The sequence below is a fragment of the Archocentrus centrarchus genome, chromosome 19 (assembly GCF_007364275.1).
Source record: "Archocentrus centrarchus isolate MPI-CPG fArcCen1 chromosome 19, fArcCen1, whole genome shotgun sequence".
NCBI classification, from domain to species: domain Eukaryota; kingdom Metazoa; phylum Chordata; class Actinopteri; order Cichliformes; family Cichlidae; genus Archocentrus; species Archocentrus centrarchus.
The window spans coordinates 15,863,552-15,888,922 of NC_044364.1; the positions used below are offsets into that span (position 1 = coordinate 15,863,552).

General features: G+C 38.6%; 1 protein-coding gene across 1 annotated transcript in view; it reads left to right on the forward strand.

The window, feature by feature from the left end:
- Positions 1–25,371, forward strand: part of dock1 (dedicator of cytokinesis 1) — a 203,809-nt gene that overhangs the window by 55,096 nt on the left and 123,342 nt on the right. Inside the window, 8 exon segments of the mRNA XM_030754788.1 lie at positions 1,591–1,688; positions 3,536–3,625; positions 4,396–4,496; positions 4,602–4,730; positions 6,582–6,690; positions 11,324–11,394; positions 14,356–14,462; positions 22,957–23,084. Of these exon segments, the coding sequence (XP_030610648.1) occupies positions 1,591–1,688; positions 3,536–3,625; positions 4,396–4,496; positions 4,602–4,730; positions 6,582–6,690; positions 11,324–11,394; positions 14,356–14,462; positions 22,957–23,084 (833 nt within the window).

A 25,371-nucleotide genomic window follows, 5' to 3' on the forward strand; every position in this document is an offset into this window, starting at 1 on the left:
CCATTCTCAGACAGATGTTATTTGTAAAAGGCACTCAGTATTTTTTCTCCAAAACAAAACTGATCCCCTCCCATATCCACCCCACCTCACCCCCCTCATCACTGTGCCTTACAGTCCCATGTGCTACACATAGTTGGCCTCTAACACCACTACCCCACTGGGACCAAGCTGCCTGATGATTTATTCTCGCATTATTCAATTTATCTCTCCGAGATGCTGAAGCATCAATTTCCAAATCTATATCGCCTTGGGGATGGAGGACCCTGGTAGTTTAGGCAGGTTCTTGTGATTGAACCCTGATAGGTTGTCAGGTTTACAGATGATAGGCATCCATTACTGTGTTGCCATGGTTGATTGGCTCAGGAAGAGTCAATCAGCCATGGCGAACAAGGAGAGGCAGCCACCAGGGACTAGGTTTGCAAAAATACAGAAGAGATTCTGCTCGTCACTTGGGTCAGATGAGGCTGAATATATTCTATTCGTGATCGCTAATAAGCTGTAAAAATATTTGTCAGACTCTCTCAGGACAACACCTAAGAAAATGTATTTGAACCATCTGATTACTTAATAATAGTAATTTACAGTAAATTTGTGAACATCAAATGGAAACGTTGGATCAATTGTGAATTGTTCATTTTGTTTTTTTTAAACAAACTTTGCTTATTCCGAGTTTCTCCCATGTGACTGTTTCCAGCTTTTCATTGCTTCTTTTCTTTTTATCTTTTTTTAAAATAATATTTTATGTTGAAAAGACGTTTAATAGGATTTTGCAGATCCAACAGTCACATAATCCGGAAAGTAATAACCCTGTAAAGTGGAAATGAATTGTTTTTCATGTTAGATGGGACTTTTATGCAATATTTGATTGATTTATGAACATATCTCTCTAATGTTCTTTTGTATTAAAAATTGTGGCCAAACTTTATGTAGCATAGGCAGAGATACCGTGATCCTTAAAAACTAGTATGGGTCAAACTCTGGTGTAAATGTTATTGTTACATTTCCTAAGTTCCTAAGTTTGTTTCTTTGGACATTGGTTGCCTTTTCACTCATTTTCAGTCCAGTCCTTGCGTGACCTTTTTCAGCGGGATGTATTTTTTTTTCTTTCTGTTTAAGCCAATTAAATTGACCTCTGAATCATTCAGTCATAAAAATGGCACCTAACTCAATGCATAAACCAGTGTTGTGTCTACACATGACAGACAAGTTAGCAAAGAACCAATTTTTAAGTTATGCAAATGTATTTTTTTACACCCCAAATTTGGCAATGTGCCATAAAAAAGTGGTTTGAGCAGGAGCTATTAGTCACATCATGACTCATCCTCATGTACCTCAATTTCTTTTCATAATTTAAGTGAGAGATTTAATAAAATTATTAACCCTGTTATTAATAAATTTGTAAGCTGATTTGAATGTGGTTGGGTATCTTGGAAAAGGTACCAAATGCTCATTAATTTCAAATGTTGGACTTTTTTTTTTTTGTTGTTGTTGTTGTAAATTCTCTTTACACTCTGTTACCATTTTCAGGATGAAAGCTATACATTGTGGTAACAGCTTTTTTTTTTGTTTGTTTGTTTTAATTGTTTCCAGTGGACCTTCTTGGCTTGCTCAAGTGGCGCTCCAACACCAGTCTCCTACAGCAAAATCTTCGTCAGCTGATGAAGGTGGAAGGTGGCGAGGTTGTGAAGGTCAGAGGCCCCAACTTTCCACTCTGTTGATTAAGCTTTATCTGGTGCAATCAGAGCTTAAGTAAAAACAAATAAATGTGACTCGATGTTGGTCTCCTTGGAAAAGTACCTAATTCCTTTGCTTTGACAGAGATCGGCACAAATGGACAAAAAAACCCCAAAAAACACAAGGATCTCAACAGCTGTTCACATAAACATTCAGTCTCAAACGATGCATACTCTTCCTGAAAGCTACAGCTTCCTGGCAGCAATTTCACAAATGCTGTTGCTGCCTGTCATAAAGAATTGGCTGCCACTTTTTGCTTTTGTTTTAATGGCTTTAGTAAGGAGGGAGTGCATGGTACCACACACTGTCTACAGATAGGGAGGAGATGACCTGCTGTCAGAGATTTAGGCAGGGCCTTTAAGTGCTCAGCATGGGGCAGATGAATAATCATTCTCTCGAAAGTTTTGCATGGGCAGGTTGGGGGCCTGGCAGATTGGAGCGTATATAAAGAAGTCCTTCACCTAGACAGTTTTGATCAGGCCAGATAGATGTCTACCACAGCTGGACTAGTTCATTAAACCGCAGGAGTGTGATTATTATTACCACCACATTAGCACTCAATTGCTTCAAAGCGCTTCAAGGCTGTCGGTGGGCAATTAGATACCATTTTCATCTTGGCATTTGAAGACTATTTGTCAAGAGAGTATACATTATTTGTTCATCATTACTTTTTGTTTTCATTGTACTTAACATAAAGCACTAAATGTGTTCAGAACACGTTTTTTTTTTAAGGTTTCCCGCTCTCCTTTTATCCCAGTAACTTTTTTTTTTAATCTCCTCTGTTTGGGTGAAAAAGTCACTGTACTGTTGTCCTTGTCATGCATTCCAGCCTTTGTGAGACTGAATCATACTTTAAACTCCACATCGCGTACAATATGTTTGTTTCTTGTTGAGAACATGATGAATCTCATCCATTCTGAGATGACAGACCAAGCGCGGTAAAGAGTGATGGCTGTGTTCCCGACACTTTTACATCTGTTTTTACATTGCTGCAGAATTGGCTGAGTAAATGGAGCATGTTTCCCCCGAGAGAAAGGGTGTATATAGTTAGTGTTCCTAGAGGTGCTGCTGACAGGGAAATGATCACTCTCTTCATAGAACTATTTTGGTGCATGTTAACAGCTGTAAAGGGTGCATAATGGGTAGCATGGAACTGTCACAGCAGGGGTTCACTTGCTGGTTTGGTAGCGCTGTTCAAATGATATTGGCATATTTATGACCACGGCTGTCATATTTTTGCCATGTATTTCTGTATTTTTATTTGTCAGTGTTGACTGAGGTCACTCTGTAGTAGCCATACAGTTTTGTGTTATTTTTAAGCAAAATGCCTATGGTAAATTAATAGGTTTTAAACTGATAGTTTGAATCATTACGGGATAATAACCTATAAAAAAAAAAAAACGTAATAGTTCTAATGCACAGTTATCACTGACGCTAAAGAAAAGTTCAAAATCTTAAAAAAAAAAAAAAAAAAAAGTCATATTTGGTTTAATTGTCATGCATTTTGTGTGTCCAGAATGTAGATGATTGTATTTGGGATTATCATGTCATTTCCCCTCCCTTCCTTTACATGCCAGATTAATTGGTTTGGCCTAAGTTCATTTATCAGTTTAATAACACAAACTGAATGTCCTCCCCAGAGGAAAGAAATAATCATCCGTTTGAGTTTATTTGAAAGAATCGTGAGGACTTTGTAATTTCGCCGTGCGATTAGGACTGAGCATATATTTTATTTTTTATTTTTGAATGACATGTCTCATTGCTGGCGTGCCATAACTTTGCTGTGCATCTGTCATTCTAGTTCCTGCAAGATACTCTGGATGCTCTCTTCAACATCATGATGGAAAACTCTGACAGTGACACCTTTGATACTTTGGTGTTTGATGCCTTGGTAAGAAAGAATCACGCAGTAACAGCAGCGCATCATTTATAATAGTGTTACCTGTCAATGGCAATAAACATTTGGACTTGCTTGTAGCTCAGATGCAAATGTAATAACTCATGAAACACTTTTTGACAGGCATGCCAGCTCTGGGTGGTACCCTGTTTTTTATGCACCTACCTGTCTGCTGCTCTACGTTGTTGCTCTAAACTAAAAAAAAGATGAAAAACCTTTTTTTTTTGGTTGCTTATTGTCTGTATCATTTTACTTATAGGATTTTTTTTTATGATTTCATTGCTGTAAGTTAACATTGAACTCCACACATTGCATCTCATGTTAGGATAACTGCTGCAGTGATTTGCATGAATCCTTCATTGAAATTGATCAAATTTTTACTGCAAGATATAAAAATATAAAATAACTGTATCCCCTCATTGGCTGCAGATACTGGCATTAATACTTGGAAAAAGTATCAGGCTAAATCCTGTTTTGTATGCAGTTGCCTAATATCAGTGGGTGCATCTCAGAAGAGCAGTTTTGTCATTCACAGAAAGGTGCTAGTTGGTGGTAATTGTTTTGGCCGAGTTTTCTAGATGATCTGCAGAACAGAGAATTGAAAGAAAATGGCTTTCTGCTCAAATGCACCCTTGCTTAATTTCCCAGTGTTATGAAATATTGAGTAAGACCGGTAATTTTCGGGGCTCTAAATTATGAAGCAAGGGGTTTTAGTTGGTGTGTTTAATTTACTTTTTAATAAATATGCCTTTATTCTGTGATAGGTGTTCATTATTGGACTTATAGCCGACAGAAAGTTCCAGCACTTTAACCCTGTTCTGGAGACCTACATTCGAAAGCATTTCAGTGCTACACTGGCATACACGTGAGTTCATTTCTTTCAGTACAAACACCCCAAAGACATTTTAAAAACAAATGTTTCCCACTTTTTGATTAAAACATTAACCAGAATCTGTAATTCTGTTTGTAGGAAGCTGACAAAAGTTCTGAAGAACTATGTGGACAATGCAGAGAAGCTGACTGAACAGCTGCTGAAGGCCATGAAGGCTCTGGAATACATCTTCAAGTTCATCGTCCGATCCAGAGTCCTCTTTAACCAGTATGTACTGTAATTTTTGTGTTACCCTGCAACATTGCATCATAGGGCACGCAGTTGTGACCATAGTCAACTTGGTTACAACACTACTGCGAAGAGCATTTTTAGTATACTTGTGCTTAAATATGAGTGAGGGGGAAAAAACTGTCTCAAGCAAGCTTTTGAGCATTTTTATAGTTTTTCCTTTAAAACATTCTTTGGTTTCAGTGCTGTTTTATAAAAGATCAGTGTTTTTTTTTGTAACATTGAATTCTTTGCAGTACACCTCACCTCTGGTGTAATAAAGTTGAAACAGGTAAAAGCAAATGGTCTTTGGATGAGGTCATTTCTATGGATGTACTTATAATAGTTGCGGGGATGTTAAAGGAATGATAATATTGTAGAGTCGTGGAATAAAGCTGTTGGTGGCTGAAGGGCTGATGTATGATCCTGGACTAATTAAGTGTGCAGAGTTTGATTGGTTTTCTGTCCAATGTCTAGAGGACACTCTGTCCTCTACCTCACAGAACACAGTCCTGCCATTCTCTTCTAGAGCTGTCTTGTGTTCTCAGTTTGTGCCGAGCAGCTTCTTTTGCAGATAACTCAACAAACGCTAGCCTTATAGCAGTCCCGCTTTGTGTTAGTGCTTGTTGAAGTGGTTTCTTTGGTTGGTTGCCAGCATCAAGACATGGTTGCTGAGTCAGTTGTCATTTTAAATTCTTATGAACTGTAAAGCTGGGTTTGATGGATCCTTACAAGAAGGTCCCAAGGCTACATCAGTGAGAGTTTAGCCTTTCACTGCGAGCCAGTGAAGAACTTCTATGAAAGTGCAGAAGAACACCGTAATTGCAGAATTCCCACCCCACCCTCTTACATTTGATGTGACTGGTATAGCTTTCCAGGGCTCACTGAGCTCCTTAGTGCTGCAGGTGAACAGCAGCTTTAAGTAATTGTTGTTGTGGGAGCTCTGAGACGGATGCCTCTAATCCCATGATTTCAGTAAGCCCTCAACAGTGGCTATCCTGTACCATGTAATACATTCATTCCCTTAAGATATTGTACCAACACAAAACCCACCACTGTGGAAGAAGGCCAATAATATCTGATGACGTGGGAATTTAAGCACTTCACCTCTATTCGACCTCTCACAGTTTTAGTTTCTCTCGCAAGTTTTTTTTTTTTTATTTCTCTAAAACTGAATGGTTGACACGCTGAATTACTTGCAGCTAGTACAGCTTGGCTCGTTTCCACTTAATGACCAGTTTGTTAAGATTTATGGTCTCTCCGAGTACTAAGAATTTTCATTTTTGAGGGATTACGGGGAAAGCCTTCCTTTGTGTTCCCATACACTTAGGAAATGGGGGAAGTGTTTTCTGCCATTGTCGCATGATTATTGGCTTTGGGGTGCTGCAGTCTCTGGGCAGCATTTGTTCCACATAGCCAAGCTAGTGGAAGGGACATGAGTAATTCTACTTGGAGAACAGATGAGAAAGTAAAGCCAGGGAACCCTAACATTGGCTTGACATTTGCTTTCTGTTCCTTGTGTAGTATTCCGGGAAAGTCATTAGCATAGGTCATTAATTTTTCTGATTTTTGTTTCCACATGACAGCAGGCAGGTGCTTCGGGGGTCTTGTCATGTTGTTTTAAATGCTAATCTGGCTGGCAGCAAGAGTGATGTCTGTGGTTCTGATCCAAGAATATTTGCATTGATAACACACACACGGGCCTTTCTGCTGGCTGCTTTTAATGATTTAACAGGGAAGCATCAAACTCTTGTCATTTCCAGTGCAGGTGGGGCTGTTTACACAGGGATGAAACACACAACAGTCGTGTGATCATCTGCCAGTGTAATTCTCTACTTCATCTCCTCCCAGGCTCTATGAGAACAAAGGAGAAGCTGACTTCATGGAGTCCTTGAGGAACCTTTTCACATCCTTTAATGACATGATGAACAGTAATTCAGAGAACACTGGCATGGTGAAGGTAGGCTGATTATCACTCAAGTCCAACTTCATACTATTGCACAACCTCACTGCCAAGAATCATCTGCTGCTCTATGAATAGTAAATAACTTCTGCTGTGTGAATAGTAAATAAATCGGATGCCATTTGCTTGGGATGACACATTCTGTAATTGGAGATTAATGTGCCTTGTTAGATTTAAACTATGACAGCAGTTTATTAGATATTAATGTTAGTGTTCCTTCAAATCATTGATGGTTTCTGCATTCTGTGCACTGTTTGTTTTCTTCATCTTTTCTATGTGTCGCTGTTCAGATTTTCTGGATCTTTATCTTCTTCTTTTTTTAATCTTTTTATTTGAACTTGTTAGAGCTGTGAATCAAGAAAAGAATTTAGCTACTTAAAGTAACAGCTGTAGTAAAAAATAAATAGTTGATATTTTAGGAGTAAATGGGAAGAGGCTTATGGACATTGCTCAAAAAAAAGAAAAATTAAGGGAGGACTTAATCATCTGTCCAGATAGGAAATGGATCTTGAATCCATTTCACCTGCTTTGGTGCAAGTGATAATATAGGTGCACTGGAGAGGTAATAACTACACAACTCCAAAACTGGGAATGTTTCTGCAGATGCTGACCAGAGACCACTGCTGTCTCTTTATCCCTCTGACTGATTTTCTCTAGTTTTGCATTTTCCTTGGCACTACTGATACAAGATGGTACCTCCAGCCCATGCAAGTTGCACAGGTAGGTTACCTCCTCCAGGATGTCAAATCCATACATGCTGTTGCAAGAAGGTTTATTGAGTTTCCAAGCAGTCTCAAGAGTGTGAAGGAGAGACAGGAGACAAGATGAGAACTGGACAGGACTGTAGAAGGGCATTAAACCAGCAAGTAAGAGTGCTGATTGCTCCTTTGTGCAAACAGGAACAGGAGAAGCAATGCCAGAGCCCTACAAAGTGACCTCCTGCAGGCTATTGTCAGATGGACCAAAACATAATGTCCCAGAGGTGTTCTGTTGGATTTAGGTCAGGCGAGTGTAGGGGCCAGTCAGTGGTATCAGTTCCTTCATCCTCCAGGGACTTCTTGCATACTCTTGCCACATGAGGTCAGGCATTGTCATGTACCAGGAGGAACCCAGGAGCCACTGCACCAGCGTTGGGCCTGACAATGGGTCCAAGGATTTCATCCCGATACCTAATAGCAGTCACGGTGCCGTTGCCTAGCCTGTAGAGGTCTGTGTGTCCTTCCATGGATATGCCTCCTCAGACCATCACTGACCCACCACCAAAACCGGTCATGCTGAACAATGTTACAGACAGCATAACATTCTCCATGTCTTCTCCAGACCACTTCAGGTCTGTGTGCCGGCAGTGAGCAGAATGCCCACTAGAGGACATCGGGCCCTCAGGCCACCTTTATGAAGTCTGTTTCTGATTGTTTGGTCAGAGACATTCACACCAGCGGCCTGCTGGAGGTCATTTTGTTGCTCTGGCAGTGCTCATCCTGTTCCTCCTTGCACAAAGGAGGAGATACTGGTCCTGCTGATGGGTTAAGGACTTTCTACGGCCCTGTCCAGCTCTCCTGCAGTAACTCCCTGTCTCATGGAATCTCCTGCATGTTCTTGAGACTGTGCTGGGAGACACAGCAAACTGTGTGGCAATGGCACGTATTGATGTGCCATCCTGGAGGAGATGGACTACCTGTGCAACCTCTGTAGGGTCCAGGTATCGTCTCATGCTACCAGTAGTGACACTGACCCTAAGCAAATGCAAAACTAGCGAAAAAACGGTCAAAAAAAATGCCAGTGGCCTCCACCTGTAAAACCCTTCTAGTACACCTGTTGTTAATTTCATTAACACCAAAGCAGCTGAAACTCATTAACATCCCCCTCTGTTACTTAACTCACCAGATCAATATCCCAGATGTTTAATTGCCTTGATGCTATACTCTGATTAAAATGTGTTCCCTTAATTTTATTGAGCCGTGTACATACCTAAGATGGATTTCCTTGCTTTTATCTTGACAATACGACTGACTTTGCTTTTCACGGTTGAAACAGAGCATTTTAGATGGAGTTTGAAAAGAGTCGGTTTTTAAAAAAGAAAGAAAAGATTTCAAATAATTCAAGCATTAAAGCCACTCTAGATTTCAGACCTCCTAAATAAAATCATGAGAGTGTACACAGGCACAATACAGACACTTGAACTATTAGGGGACTACATTTCTGGACTATTTATGCCCCCCACTGAGGTGATTCACAACATAATCCACTGGAAAACTACAAGTTCCCATTTTTACACTTCACTTTTTGCAACATGCAAGTGAAAGCTTTGCTTTTTTTTTTTTTTTTTTTTTGTTTGTTTGTTTGGTCAGATATTTCCTGATTTGAACCATAATTTGAGATTATATTCCTATTTTGCTTCAAGTGTTAAATTAGTAACATATTGAAAATATTTGGCTTAATTTTCCAACTTAAGAAAGACAGCTAAGTGGATTTTCTTAAATGGAATTATTTAAATCAATAATTAAAAAAAGATAATTAAAAAATAAAAATGTGTTTTTCTTTATACAGATTGATAAATGTACAGTATATATTGTAGTTTGTAAGTATAGATAAACGCTTAACTCTTGACTGTGGAGTGGACGAAGGTTTAGGGTGTGTTAGATTATCAGGTTAATGAGGAAAACATCTTCTGCAGCTCTTTAAAATTTTTCTTGCTTCCCTACATTTTGTGTGTTTGTTCTGTGTTAATTTCTGTTGTTTGTGTCTACCTTTTTATGTGTGTTTTTCCTTCCTATATTTCACTCTGACCTTGACTGTCCTGATGTTTGGGTCTTCTCTGGCCTTCTCCTCTTTAGCTGCTCCTCAAGGTATTTATTTCTCTGTCTTTCTCCTTCTATGTTTAAACTCTCTTTTTTTTTACTTGCCTTTGACCCTAAACTCAGTGACCCCAGATTAGAAACAGCAGCAGAAGGATTTTTTGTTTATTTTGTAGATATGCTAAAAGCCACACACACGCATACACACACAAACACACGCATGCCTGTGCTTTTAGAGATAACATAATCACAGGGTACATGCACCTTGGCACACCTACAGTATATCCATGTGCACACTCAACCATATGAGGAGCTCAGGAGTCAATTAGGAGTCAGTTGCTGTGTAATTGGGTGAGATATTAGCTTTACTGTCAGTAAATTAAAAACTGATCTTGAGGAACGGGCATGAAACCGAGGAACCCTGGTTTCTTCCCAAATCCACCCCTGTGAAAGCACTGTGACAGGTGGAAGCTAATGAGCAGTCCCATTATACCTCTCTGGAAAAAAAAAAGTCTGAGTACTGATGAACATCTGGACAGACCAGCACACATGCAGGTGAAAATGAAATACCCCCCCCAATCGCCCACACACACACAGACACTTTGATATAATCACGTGCATTAGCTATCTGGAAGCACAAACAGGAGCAAGGGACTGGAGTCACATTTCTAGCGACATTTAACATATAGCTGTGCAACAGGTGGGAGTTTAGTCGCTCCTGGACGCGAGGAAAAAAAAACCCAGAATTGGGATTAACAGGTGCAGTTGACTTTTTATCAGAGAATAGGCTGGATTGCCGCATGAATCAAAGTCAAACACCATTGGAATCTTTTTTCCATTCACCCTAATTCTCTCTACCTGCAGAGAGAGGTGAATATCAAGTAGAATATAAAATATAGAATGCTTAATAAGATGAAATCGGATTAAGATGAGAGCAGGATTTTGTTTGGAAGTCACGATTATAGCCTTGAAAAAGAAATCCTTCTAAGCTTTGCAGTTAGTCTCTGCTGTTCAAAAATGCATCCTTCACAAAATCCAATTTTCATTCATTTAATAAAGTCAGTATTTGCTCTCTTACCAGCCTCGTTTTTAGCATTGCTAATTATCCCTCCCCGATCCCAATGAATTATAATAATTTATGTCCAATGTGCTACACCTATGAACCACTTGCTATGAGACACGCTGGCTGAAATGTACTGATGCCGTATAAACACTAAGCCCACCTTGGCTGGCATTTAGCAACAGTCAGTTAGAGAAGAAGGTGTCAGCTTGGTTAAGCATCTCAATTAGCAAAGGATGCCTGTGTTATTAGCCTTTGCATGCATGTGCTTGATGACTTAATTATAGTATTAAGGGACACATTTAGATCGTACTTTCTTAAATTACAAGTCTGAATACCATAAACTACATCCAGTTAGGTCCTTAAGTTTGTAGACAGTGACACATGTCTGGAATTTTACCTCTACACCACTACGCTGGATCTGAAGCCGAACAGTCAGGATGGGGTTGAAGTGCAGGTTTGGAACTACAGCCGTTTTTATGGTCCTCTGTTTTCAGAGGCTCAAAACCAACGTCATTTCAACACTATAATTATTTCACTTATTCGTGTTTGTGAAAGAAAGGGAGCAATAGAGAAGTTTCATCTGCTAGTGGTAGGTTGTTAATAACACCCGCAAATAATAAGTAATGGCTCAGTATTTACTCTTGGTTATTGACTGGCCTAGTGTCTCACTGAAGGTAAAATGTGTTCATTATGGTTACATGCATTAAATTACATGCATTAAGTTAAGGTGTGAAATGGCCTTGTCATATTTCTTTTTATTCCTCTGGTAAAGGGTGCTGCACTGAAGTACATTCCCACTATCGTCAATGATGTCAAGCTGGTCTTTGATCCCAAGGAACTAAGGTAATTTCATGTTTTGTTACATATACCCAAACTTTAATGCCATTAAAGTGACACCAGCAGCTGTAATCTAACAGACTTAAATGTCAATAGAAGTGAACCGCCATTATAACAGATCAGACAGTTGTCTGTGAACTACATAATCTCTTTGTGGGAGCTCTGAAATAGCGAATCATTGCTACAGAGTACCAGAGCAGGTAGCTTCAACAAATATGAAGGAAAATGCTTAAATGAATCCTCTTTTGCAAGGAAATAAAAGGAGTAATTTGCTTTTGTTTTAGTTTCATGTGACGATTATGTTAAAAGAGGCTACTGGGGTATTGTGCTGCATAGAAGCACACTTTATTTTATATTAATTTTTTTGTCTATATCTCCACCTTAACCTGCTTGTATTCAACATCTCATCATTCATTAGCTGTACTGTGACGGCCACTGTTTAACAAAGCTCAGGTTGCCTTGGAAACTCTCCACTCAAGTGTCTGTTTTGGTTAATGTTGTCTGTTCTGAATTTTACCTGCTATAGCTTAATCCTTTCATTAATACTCAGTGGCTTCTGAACTATCACATGCTCATGCACTGAATAGTTCATTTATGTCCATGTTGGACACAGTAGAAGATTTGACTTTAGAATATGACCTTATATTGTAACGTACTTCTTTTATGTGCCTCACTGATAAAGTCAGTGAGCTTCCTGGTCAGATGAGTGAAGGCATTGATGAAGTCCCTTAAATCTGCACCTTTAACCTGATTATACAGAAGACAGGAATTTTACCCTCAGCTTCCTATCTATGAACTCAGATAATGGTTTCCTCATGAGTTTATGATCTCTAGTTTTGAATCATACTGAATACAGCAGTAATCGGTCATGTCATTACTTTTGCTGTGTCCATCTATCCATGCACCTATATGCAGTCTATGCGTAGAACAGATGAGGCATCAGTGACAACAGATACCCCCTGGGGGTCCCCCCTGGCTGTCGGATGATCACTTGCTAGTGCTAACAGCCGTGCCCGCTTGCTAATTGTGTTAATAGCCTCAGTTCTGATTGTGAACCGGTGAAATTCTCAGCCTGGCACGCATATGTTTGTTTCCACATTATTACCCCCCAGTTTCTGGCCCCTTATTACCCAATGACATAAATTTCAGTGTAATATTACTCAGCTAAAACCACTGTTAATACAAGATATTATTTGGCTATTACTTCTATATTACTTTGGTAACTACGTGGTAATAACTTGCTATTTTACCCTACTATTTTCACATTATTACTGAGCTGTAATAGACAGAATAGAATAATTATGCTGTCTTCCAAGTTTGATTAAAGCCTCCTGGTTTCACTATCATGCTTCTTTTTTATGTTTAGCATTCACAGATCCCTGGATTTTTTATTTTTTTTAACTTTCCTTTCGGTTGAATTCAGATTATAGGTTATGTCCTTCTCCTTGTGTGATTCTACTTCAGTTTGATTTTAGTCAGATCAACATGTTCAGTCTAGGAACCATATACTATTCACAACAGATGTACATGTTGGGGAGAGTTTGCACTACAGTGCCCTTTAATGCAGTTTCATTAAACTTTTTATTTGAGTGGAAATCCCAGTTTTATTTATTTTTTCTCCCCAGGAACAATAATGTGAGCCAGCAGAGTGAGCAGTGTTCGACGCTTTATCATTTCTGTAGCTTAAAAAGCAACACCATGAGAGCAGCTCTTGATATTAACTTTAATTCTGAAAGCTGTGGTCCTTATGAAACATTCACCTAGCCATAAATCACAGGCTTGGCTCATCTTTCTGTCTGAGCAAAGGTGGCAGCAGCTGCTCTTGTTGTTAGCACAAACCTTGCTGAGTGGCTTTGCTGGAGGCGACTAAATTGAAGCCCTGGGGGTGGGGCATTATTTCATCCTCTTCCAAAATCTTGTCTTTCCTCCTCGAGCCATAGCTTGCCAGTATCATGAGCATTAGGCCTCTTCATTTAGGGGAAAAAAAAACTGTCCACATTTTGTGTGTGTCCTTAAAAGTGGATTTATATTAATAAACATGTTTTTAGGAGGAAAGCTTTATTTTTTGCAATGCAGTTAGGTTGTCTAAATCACTTTATAAGTCTTTAATTCAGTAGTGTGCATTTGTAATCAAGTTTCTTAAAAATAGGAAATCAAGGAGCCACCTTAAAGGTCTACATGCACCCACAAAGGCATTTTCTCTAATTTAGACTTATTAGACTCTTCACAGGACCTATGCGGGTGTTCTGTAATTAGGTTTTTAACAAACTTCATAGTCTATTTTGTTAAAGATCTCTTGATGAAGGCTGATCTGTGTCGCTGAAAGCTTCAGAGGATTTTTAGTACTTCCCCTTGTTCTGAAAGTCTTTTGTCAAATTAATTTGGAACGTCCCCGTTTGACTAAAAAACTCGTAATTCAGTATGCTTAAGAAAAGCGGTGATACGCAATACCATATGATATAATGAAACCTTCACAAAGTATAAAGCATTTGTAACAGGAAGACAGCAGTTCCATATCTAAATAAAGTTTCTGTATGTAGAGAAAAAAAAATGTGTGTACAACAGTGGCTCTGTATTTGAAGAGATATCCTGCAAGTGTGTGACAAGTTGCAGCTGCTGTGGAATACAAACAGCAGTGGTGACGACGTTACTGAGATTGAACATAAAGTGTCCTGATGGACCTAAATGCTCACTGCCCTAGAAAAGGAAATAAAAACCTAGTTCATGCAACATTACATGCTATTTAGGAGCTACAAGCCAAGCTAGAGACACCGACCCATTACAAAATACTATGTATTGTCATATCCTCCATCCACAGGCATAATATTTGTATCTCTGTGTGTGTATGTGTAACCCTTTATTTGCATTTCTTGTGATTGTGTGTGGCTGGAAGCAGTCAAACAGCAGAAGATACCTGATCAGTTTTTCTTTTCTTTATTTTTTGTATTGTCCTCTGTGTCTCTATAGCAAGCTGTTTACAGAGTTCATCCTAAAGGTCCCTCTGGGTCGCCTGGTAAAACAGAAGCTGGACTGCCTGATTGACATCGTACACAGCGATCTCTTTACTCATCACGGGGAGAGCGTGCACATAAAAAAAAAAAAAAAAAACTGTACTCACAGTTCTTCAGTAAATTCACTCATGCTTCAGTAATTTAGGCAATCACACACACCACCTGCCTCCCCTAGGCTGCCCTGTGTGAGCTCACAGTAAAGGGTCTTTGGGAGGATGGAATAGAAATCATTCCTGTTTTCTAAAAAAAACAAAAAGTTGAGCACATCCACTGCCAAAGTCAGTTCCCATCTACACAGTCCTCAGGTCTCACCCACCCTTTTCTGTTTTATTATTTGATCAGTTTCTCTTAAATGTCTTCATCGGGTACTTTTTGTTCCTGTTTTTGTGTCTTTGTCTTATCCCTACAGTACAGTCATATTTACATCAGCACTCTAATGACCCCCTTGGGCACCATGCTGTTGTACGTTTTGGTCATTTTGTAGTAATGGCACATCTGAAGGGCACACTGTAGAGGTGGTTAATTAGAAACATCCTTACCTGCAGCCAGGCTAGCCTGTGGCATCCTGCAGACAGGGCCCAGCCATAGAGATGTCCAGAGCCAAGATGTTTGCTAGAGGCATCATGCGTTCTAGGGTTATGTTTGGTTTGGTCCTGACTTAGAGAGAAACACACTCACATACTGTCCTGCATCTGTAGATTGTATAGATAATTAATGTCGACAGATAAATGCTAATTACTGCTAAGTAGCATACAAATCAAACAGAATTTCCCTCACCAAAGCTAAAGTTCAGATTTGTACAACAGCCCATATTATCTATCAGCATTAACCCCTTTGGTCACGATTCAGGAATTTTGGTGGAAAAAAATTCCTGTCCTGCTTACATATCTTTTTAGCTAGGAGATATCGGAAAATTAATATTACAGTACAATATATAACTGTAAAAAGTGACCAAAGAGCTTAAAATGCTAATGGAAAAAAAGAGCTCCAAAAGGCACCACGAGAAGTTTGGAGGCCGCGTTTGGTGATTTGAACTGACCTAGATGAAGCTCAGGTGACAGCTGGCAGCTTCAAAAAATTGAAGAGTGTATTTTGATGTAACAGCCTATAAAGAATGACTCATTTTTTTAAGTCAGTCTCAAGTGACCATTGGAGTAACTGCAGTTACATGTTGCTTTACTTTTTTCCATCTCTGGAGGTTGCTGTTTTCAGTCACTTACATTGCTGAAGTCTATGTGAGTTTGTCTGCAGCCGTTCAATTAAGCTTGACTGTGCAGAAAGCAAAATGATGAGATGGACTTGCATGGGATGTAGGAGGAAGTTTTTATTTTTGTGTTTTTTCGAGCCAGTAATGTCTGATATTAAACATAATGCAGTGAAAATATAACTGCTTTCAACTTAATCATCTGGCCCTTTCATACTTTACAAACATAAAATTGTCTGAGTCGTGGTTTGGCCAGTTCAATATGTAACTATTGAAGGCCAGTGCTCAGTGCATGTCCTCTGGTCATTACTGTTGATCTGTTGGTATAATTATGGACAGGCAAGCCCCCCCTGATGTTTGTGAATGTGCTCCTGATCAGCAGGAAGAGTTGTTGCTGTAATGTAGATAAGGATTATCCTGCTGCTTTAAAAGCATGTGTGCTGCTTGATTCTTACAACAGATCCATGCACTGGTGCTTTGAACATCTGTAGTAGTCTCTGAGGTACATAGGTGGTTTCAAGCTGTGCAAAAGCACTCACCGAGAGGGCTTCGTAAATTTATCCTTTCCATATCAGTATGCGACAAGAAGTTGAGTTAGCCAGACAGGTTTTAAAGGTTTTTAAGGTGGTGTAGTAAGCTGTAATAAGTGCTTATTCCCTAGGTGGTCCATAAAAGGTTTTCTTGCCAGCCAAACCCAAAGTGAAATGTACTGGAATGCCTGGAGTAATCAAGGCTCGGTGAGATGCATCTACCTTTGGCATGGAGTTTCTCAGTATTTTCCATCAGTATGCTCTGACTCTGTTCATGCATTGAAATACTTTCTTTTCTGTAGGCTGCACAGGGATTAACATATTAACTGTTTTTGTGTAAAAGCGTGTCTTAAATTAGTTTATTTTAGCACCCAGCGGGCCTAATTCTGTTCAAAATGACAACTTTAGAGACTAAAGATGGCATCTCTTTCTCCAAGGGTTTCATATATATGCGTAAAATTGAAATTCTTTGTGTGGAATGTAATTGGTATGCATATATAAACCTTTGCTTTGAATGAGAACTGCATTAATTCAGAAAGTTTTTAATTCTTCTTCTTTTTTTTTTTTTCTTTTTCTATTTTGGCGGCACAATGTTGTGTCACCTTCAGTGCTGACGATGTAAAAGGAGTGAGTGAGACGGTTGCATAAATCACTTGCAAATCGGCTCATTTTAAGAGAACAAATATGTCAGCCGCTCTCTTGGTCTGTGTTAAAGGGGGGAATTACTGCAGCGTCTAAAATCTGTTTGTGCTGGAAGTTTGAGGAAAGCGCTCATGGCCTAGCTTGATAGTTCCAGTCTGCTTGTCCCACTTCCACTGTGCTACTACTGTGTGTGTGTGTGTGTGTGTGTGTGTGTGTATCTGTGTGCATCAGTCTGTGTATGTTTATACACACTCAGTGTCTGTGTCCATTTAGGTGAGTGTGTTCCCACCTATTTTATTTGTTTTTTTTCTTGTGTAGTTTTGAGGAGTGGGGATTGAAACCTTGTAACAAACAAGGAACTTCAATAATCCACACAGTGCCCTTAAAGCCCTCAAAAATTTTAAGCACACACAGAAATATAGAATACACATAGATTTTCAAGGTTACCCCTGTTACTGCTGATCGTTTTGCTTTTTCTTATCAATGGTTTCCTTTTTGATAGGTCCACTGATCACTTACTTTCTCTGTTTAATTCCACCTGGTCAGAAATCTTTGATTCTATTGCTTCTCTCACAGCTAGGAGTCTAAAACCTAAAACTCAGCCTTGGTTGATTAAGGTCACCAGAGAATTCAGACAGATGTGTAGAAAAGCTGAATGAAAATGGAAGAAGGCTAAACTTCAGGTGTCTTTTGATGTACTAAAAGAATCTCTGTTAAATCAGCAGGCTGTCTAACAACTGTCCAATTTTATTTAGTGTTGTTAACTGTTCGTAATCCTCCTGGTGCTATACCTCTAGTATCGTCTAAACAATGTGTGAGAACTAAATTTTTTTTTTGTTGATAGGATTGCTAATATCAGTTTATTATATTCCCCATCACTGACCCATCTACTCACACATCAACCTCTGTTGCTTTTGACCATTCGAGCCTGTGTCTTTTTCTTTGCTGAATGAAGTAGTCACCTTCTTGAAACCCACTAGATGTCCTCTGGATATTATTCCATCCTGCCTTCTGAAGGATGATTTTGACACTGTGAGAATGAGTGTGCTGTCTGTTATCAATAGCAGTCTTCATTCTGGGTGTGTCCCTGCTGATTTGAAACATCCTGTGGTGTAGTCTATTCTTAAAAAAAAAAAAAAAACCACGATCCAACAGTTTTATCCAACTTCAGACCGATTTCTAAATTGCTTTTTATTACTGAAGTATTTCAGTCTGGTTTAAAAGCACATCACAACACTGAAAATGTGCTTTTAAAAGTTTTAAATAACATCTTAACTCTTACTGACTCAGGAGATTCTCCCATTTTAGTACTATTAGACCTAAGTGCTGGCTTTGATATCGTAGATCGTGGTATCCTTATATCTCAACTGGAGCATTTTGTCAGAATCAAAGGGACTGTAGTGGTACAGCTAGGCTGGGGGATATATCGTCCTCAAAAAGCTCGGTCTCATGTGGGCTCCCCCAGGGGTACATTCTTGGCCCAGTTCTTTTTTCAGTTTCTATGCTCCCCTTGTGCTTAAATTTAAAAAAAAAAAAAGTAATAAAATAAATCTTGGCATCTCATTTCATTGTTATGCAGATGATGCACAGATTTACCTGCCACTGAAACGTAAATCAACAAGTCCTCTGAAAGCCTTACTGGACTTTTTGGAGGATGTTAAGACATGGATTCTTTAAATTTTCTTAACTTAAATGAACAGAAAACAGAGGTCATTGTGTTTGGTGCTCCCGACCTCTACACCCTCACCCTCAACCTTTAGGATGAACTCTTATAAAGACTTATAATAAATATTTGCAAGGAACTTGGGGGTGAAATTTGACAGTAATCTAACTTTTGGCAAATACATTAATGCTGTCATTAAAATTAGCTTTTTAAAACTCTGGTTACTTGCACAAGTGGAGCCATTCATCTGTTTCAGAGACTTTGAGAGTCTATCCATGCCTTCATTTCATTTTGTCTCGACTTGACTATTGTAATAGTCTTTATTCAGGTGTCAGTCTGTCACTGCTTAGCTGACTGCAGCTGGTCCAAAATGCTTCAGCATGGTTTCTAACTATCTTGCAAGCGAGCGTCCCTACCTGCCAGTCAGTTTTCAAATTGAGTTTAAGATTTCATTTGTTTTAAAGATATTGCATGGGTTAGTTCTTACCTCTATGATCTTTGGAGCTCACGCATTTCCACTGGATCACTGAGGTGTGCTGAGCAAATGCTCCGAGCTGTCCTGAGATCCAGATTAAAGCAGAGAAAAGATCGAGTCTTTGCATTTGTTGCTCAGAAGCTGTGGAACTGTGGATTTTAGATGTATAGCACTTTGGTCAACAGCTATTATTTTTAAATTTGCTATAGAAATGACCTTAACTAGATTTAAAATTGTGTCTGGAATTATTTCACTCTAGACATGATTGTCAGTTTGTCCATAAATAATAATTTCTTTGAAGTTTATAAAAGTGACAGCTTCATGTTAATAGCAGAGATATTGTAGTGCAGGCTCTCAGAGGTAATACCATAAGAGCTGCCAGCTTAACTTTTAATCTCAATCTTTTGTACCTTACAATGGATATGTCTTTGTATGTAATATTTGTTGTTATAAATGAGATACAGTAATGTGCCAAAGTCTTGATTCATCTTTTATTTCTCTATATTTCTAATATGAGTGCAAATGTTTGATTAGTCTTGCAAACTCTTTTTAACTATTTTTTTTTTCTTTGTCTATATTTGTGTAATTTTTGTGTTGAAACTTTATGTGCTGTCCTTCTTGGCCAGGTCTCTCTTGCAAAAGAGATCTTGGATCTCAATGGGACAAACCTGGTTATATAGGTTATAATATGTTATAAAGGTTATAATAATAATAATAATAATAATAATAATAATAATAATAACAATAATAATAATAATAATAATTATTATTATTATTATTATTATTATTATTATTGTTATTATTATTATTATTATATTGTATTTCCAAAGAGTTAGACTTCCTTTTTTCTTTTATTTTTTTTTTCTTCTTTTTTTTGTTGTTGTTGTTTGTTCGTTTTGTTTTAGGGGGGGTTTTTTGGCTGCTTTTTTTTTTTTAACTCATTTTCAGTCTAATCCTTCCACCTGTCCAATTTTAAGGGCATTGTTTTTTTGTTTGTTTGTTAAGCCACTTAATGTTGACATAAATCATTCAAGCATAAAAAAGGCACATAACTTAAGGGAGTTAGGTGTCTGCTGTTGATCCATATACTGCTCACTGAAGCCTCATCAGAAATAGTTTCAGTGGAAGGGAGGATGTCAAGGAGCCATTTTTCAAGGAGAAAAGGCCAAGGTATAGCAAATTACACAAGAACTGAACTGAAAATCAATGGCAACAGGTTTGATGGAGTGATGAATCCAAATGTGAAATTCTTGGTTCAAATTGTACATACAGAGGAGGTCAGGAGGGAGGTACAACAGTGACTGTCTATAGACGTTTGGAAATCATGGTGGATGCTCTGGCATGGTTTGAGGCTGCATTTCAGCCAGCGGTGTTGGGGATCTTGTCAAAATTGATGAAATTATAAATGCAGAAAAGTACCGTCAGATTTTGATCCGCCATAAAGAACCATCTGGAAAGCATCTGATTGGCAATGCCTTCATTTTTCAGTATGACCGTGATCCCAAACAAACTGAACTGCATTTAAATTAACTGCCTTATTTTTTACTTTTTTCCCCCCATATTTGGTGCACATATTTAGTTTAAATATTATCATCAAGCAGGAGCTTCTCCTTAGTTATTTTTACATTAGAATCATTAAAAGCCATACAAAATGAGTCCAGCAGCTACATGAGATCTCTTAGATTGCTAGCAGAGAATAATGCTGTAATTGATGCACTAATCAGACCCTGTAAAATTAAAAAATTACATTTCTGATTCTCCAGGAGGATTTATTTGTTACACTGCCAGTTATGCATAGTGCAGTCATTACCCGTTAATTAAAAAAGCATCATCATGCTTTCTGTGTGAAATAGAAACAGCTTCTGAATGAACACTCGCTTCTGTCAAAGGTGGCTTTGGAGTTTTTCATGCATGTCGGGCCGTATTGACTGCAATTTTGTTGTTTGGCTTCATGAAATCAGTATATACTGCCCAATTAGACATATAATACATTTAGTAAAGGGTCAGAGAATGCAAAACAGCATCATACTAGTTCACCCTTTTCATTATAGGTTACGTGCAGCATGGATGCAAACCTTTATGTGCGCTTTGATGTGCAGTGAAGGGAAAAAAAATTATTTTCTCCCAGTTTTAATGGCTTATTACAGTTGCAACATTATCTGTGAAGCAGAGATTGTATTGATTGTGAAATAAAATCCAGTGCTTGGTGGCCATTTAGAGCAGCAGCGTCTCTCCATCTTAAAGTCATAAAGATTTTTATTTGAAGAAAGAATTGTTCCCCTGTTCTACAACCGTACTGGGGAAAATTTCACTTAGTGTACTCCTTGAAGGAAACGTGTTCTTTTTTTAGTACTTCTTCATACAGAGTACCAGTTTGCATGTCTATAAGTTGTAGCAGACAGATAATTAATAATAATCACTACTTCTCCTAGAATATCGGTCATATTTTAGTAAAACATCCACACAGTGATCAACTAATGGGTCTTCACCCAGACTTTGCTCAAGGGCAAGGTCACATTTGTGGTTTTACACCCAATAACCTGTTAACTGTGATGGAAAGTTCTCACAGGTTTCTATGTGTAGTCTGTGCAGTTAAAAATTAAGTACACCCCATGAGTCAATAGTTTGTAGAACCAACTTTAGCAGCAATAACTTGAAGTAATCCTTTTCTGTGTGACTTTGTCTGACATCATTGTGGAGGAATTTCGGCCCACTCTTCTTTACAGTGTTGCTTCACTTCATTGAGGTTTGCAGGCATTCATTTATTCACAGCTCTCTTGAGGTCCTGCCACAGCATTTCAAAGGCGCTGAGATCTGGACTTTGACTGGGCCATTGCAGTGCCTTGATTTTTTTTTTTCTTGTTTAGTCAGTCTCTTGTAGATTTGCCGCTTTGCTTTGCGTCATTGCTCTGTTGCATGACCCTATTTTGGGCCCTGACCTTGACTTTGGAAAACAGAGGATTTCATGGCGGACTGACTGCAAAACACTCAGGCTCCAAAATGAGCCCATCACCCCTCCATCACAGCTGATATGCTGTGTTTGATTTTTGCCAAACATGATGCTGTGTATTATGGCCAGACATCTTCTCTTTGGTCTCATCTGTCCAAAGGACATTGTTCCAGAAATGTCGTAGTCTCTTCAGATGCAACTTTGCAAACCTAAGTCATTGTGCCATGTTCTTTTTAGAGAGAAGAGATTTTCCCCTGGAATCCCTTCCAAACAAGCCATACTTGTTCAGTCTTTTTCCCAATTCTGCTGTCACGAACTTCAACATTTAACATGCTAACTGAGTCCTACAGAGGCTGAGATGTAGCTCTTGGAGTTTTTTTGCATTTTATCTAAACATTGCGTTGTCACTGGACATCCACTCCTGGAAAGGAGTGGCCTTATGTTAACACACACAAACTGCTTTTTTAAGGTGGCCACACTCGCTGATGACCAGTTAACCAAGTACATTTTTATTCATTTATTTGACCTGACTGCTACTTACTGTGCTAATTTCTATTAAAGCAGTAATGGAGTACTTTCACATGACTGCACAACTTATTTACATTCTGCTTTTGAATTTTTAGGGACCAATATGTTCGGTTTAGCCATATTTTTAGGTTTGCTATTATAATCTAATTGGATTACCTGAAATGTGGGGTCACTGGGTGTTTGTTTTTTATTATTATTTATTAATTTACTTTATGATGATTTATGATTGACTGGTCTCTTAAAAATGATTATGGCTCTAAGTGGCTTTTGATTTGACAGTGTTGTGGTCAAGTACTTCCTGTTTCCAATTACCTAAAAATGTATTTGAAGTAAAATGGGAGCATAACTATTCTTAGGGATTTTGCGAGCCTTGCCGCAGTTGTTTAATTAATAAATTTATGGTGTTTTAATTTAGTCCTCTGAGATGTGGGAAAGTTCTTAATAAGCTGCATGTTTCTGCGTCGAGTGTGTCAAGAACATATGCTGTATTGCTTTGTGTAATCTATCATCTGCTCCATGTGTTGAGTGTCATCACGGGTGTGTGTATTTATCGGCGTCCCTGCAGATTGCCGCGAGATCCTGCTGCCGCTGATGACGGACCAGCTGAAGTTCCACCTGGAGAACCGGGAGGAGCTGAAGGCTTGCTGCCAGCTGCTTAGTGACATCCTGGAGGTGCTTTACAGAAAAGACGTGGTGAGTAATTCAACTCTGGAGCTTTACATATTTTTATTTCCCTCTTGGATAAACAGTAGCGTAATGGCGGGATCCAGGAGTACCTCTATGAAGAAAGAACACTTTTGACTGTGGTTATTATACTTAATAACTATTAGTATGCTGTTCTCTATTTGTTTTATTGGCCTGCATGCTCTGAAAGGAGCATGCTTTACGACAGCATTAATTTACTAACATGTAGAGGTGGCTGTGCTCAGTAATTCATTGCTTTAGGTTGCTGGAGGCCATACAGCAGTGAATTTTATCCAATAGCGTTGTAATGAGTTCTGCTCAACCCTGTGGTGCTTTAGAATTGAGAGCCTATTGATTATCAACCTGGCCAATTATTGGATCCAACATTAAGCCTTTATCAGTATTTTTTTTTTTTTAATCTGTGTCTTTGAACTTTATATCTTAAGATAAATGTTGAATTTTTATTTTTTAAAGATTTGGAAAGCATGAACAGCTTTGCGTTGTCTAGTTTTGTTTTGTTTTTTTTTTTTGTAAATTTTCACACCAAGATTGCATTTTACTGCAGGTAGATTTATTTATTTATCAGCTGTAAGTGTCCTTGATATCAGTCGACCTCTACTTTAAAACCAGAGAATCTTAAAGCAGTGTGGTCCACATCATGATGAGCAGTATGAACGTTGGTCACAGAGCCAGTAAAAGTGTTCTCAGTGCCAGTGACAGCCGTGGCTGCTGGCATTATATTTTCAGCTTGTCCATTAGACAAACTGAAAATGTCCACACCATTAATTTCTTCATATCTCCGGAACATTGTGTTTTACTTTGTGTCAAAAATGAACTGATTAGAATTTGCTGGTCAAAGATGACTGCCTGTGGCCATCATAACACACCTACTAAAACACTTTCTGGCCATTATTAAATGCTGGAACTTGGGTATGCGGGGAGAAATGGATGTAAACTGGAATTCGATTAGGCAGTGAATAATTCTAGTACAGTGCTATTTTACATTTTTTGTTTTATAGCCAAACAGTATTCAAACCTTATGGTGACATCAGATTCTTTGTTTTGCCTGATGAACAGTGCAACTCTGCAAAATACTTATTTTACAGTTTCATAAGAGAGAAATACATGTTTTTATTTCTAAGGAGCTCAAACAATTTTTTTCAAATAAGCACATTTTTTTTCCCCCAACATTTTTTCTGCTCGACGCTTTGGCACAAAACTGTTTCTAGAATTTTAAAAGTTAAGTCCCCTTCTCACATACGCGTGTATCGTCCTGTCACCTCACAAGCTCAGATGATAAGAGACACACTCACTAACACATGTTTTTTTTGGAGTGTGTGTGATCCGTGCACAGACTCCTGATGTCCTCCCTCAGGCCCTCTCAGGCTCTCGTCATTGATCACGACCGTCCAGCCTCCTGCACTCCACTCTGCTAGGGATTATCCACCTCTCCCACTTGCTCTGGCTTTTACACCCCTCTCTTGCTCTTTCACAAATTGCTGAATCCTCTCACTGTCTTGCCCTCTGTTATATCTGTCCTACACATCAGCACAACCAAGGCTTTCCTAGACTTACATGCTCACACAAATACGGAGAGTGAAAACCTCTGTGGATATGTCTGTCTACTTAAATTTCGAAGTCATCAAACAATTTGTCTTGTCAGCAATAAATGTCTAACTGGGTACCCCTCTTTTAAAATAGCTAGATTTGTTTAAAAAATCCTAACTTTTTCTTCCCATTTCTGCCTTGTCTTTGTTTTGGTTGACACAGGCCTAGATTTTTCTCTAAAAAACAGTCTGAACCAGTTTATTCAGACTTCTCCCAAGTGCTCCTCTGCAACTGTGTGAATGTTTGTGTGTGCGCACTTGCACATGTGCATGACTTCTTCAACTGCAGAAAGAGTCATTAAATTATTGAAAGTTTCGGCTGGTATTGCAAAGATCAGTCTCCTTAGAAGAATTCTCCCAAGGACAGGTACAGACAGTAATAACAACAACCGGCTGATCTGAACAGAGTTGGGCAGTAATCCATAACTTGTTGTGACAGTAATACAAGATTACTTTTAAACTGCATTGTCTTAACATCTTAGTAAGGATTCATCAGTAAGTACACATAACAAATGTTAGGGAATCTGTGTGTGTTTCATGTGTCTGAAAGAAAAAAAAAAAAAGGCCCATAAATCAGCTTTTCAAATCACCAAATATTAGTGTCTGTCTTAAATATCATATATCAGTCATGCTCTACTCCTAAACAAAAAACTTTTTTTGTTTTTGGAGTACTGTGCAAAAGTGTTGAG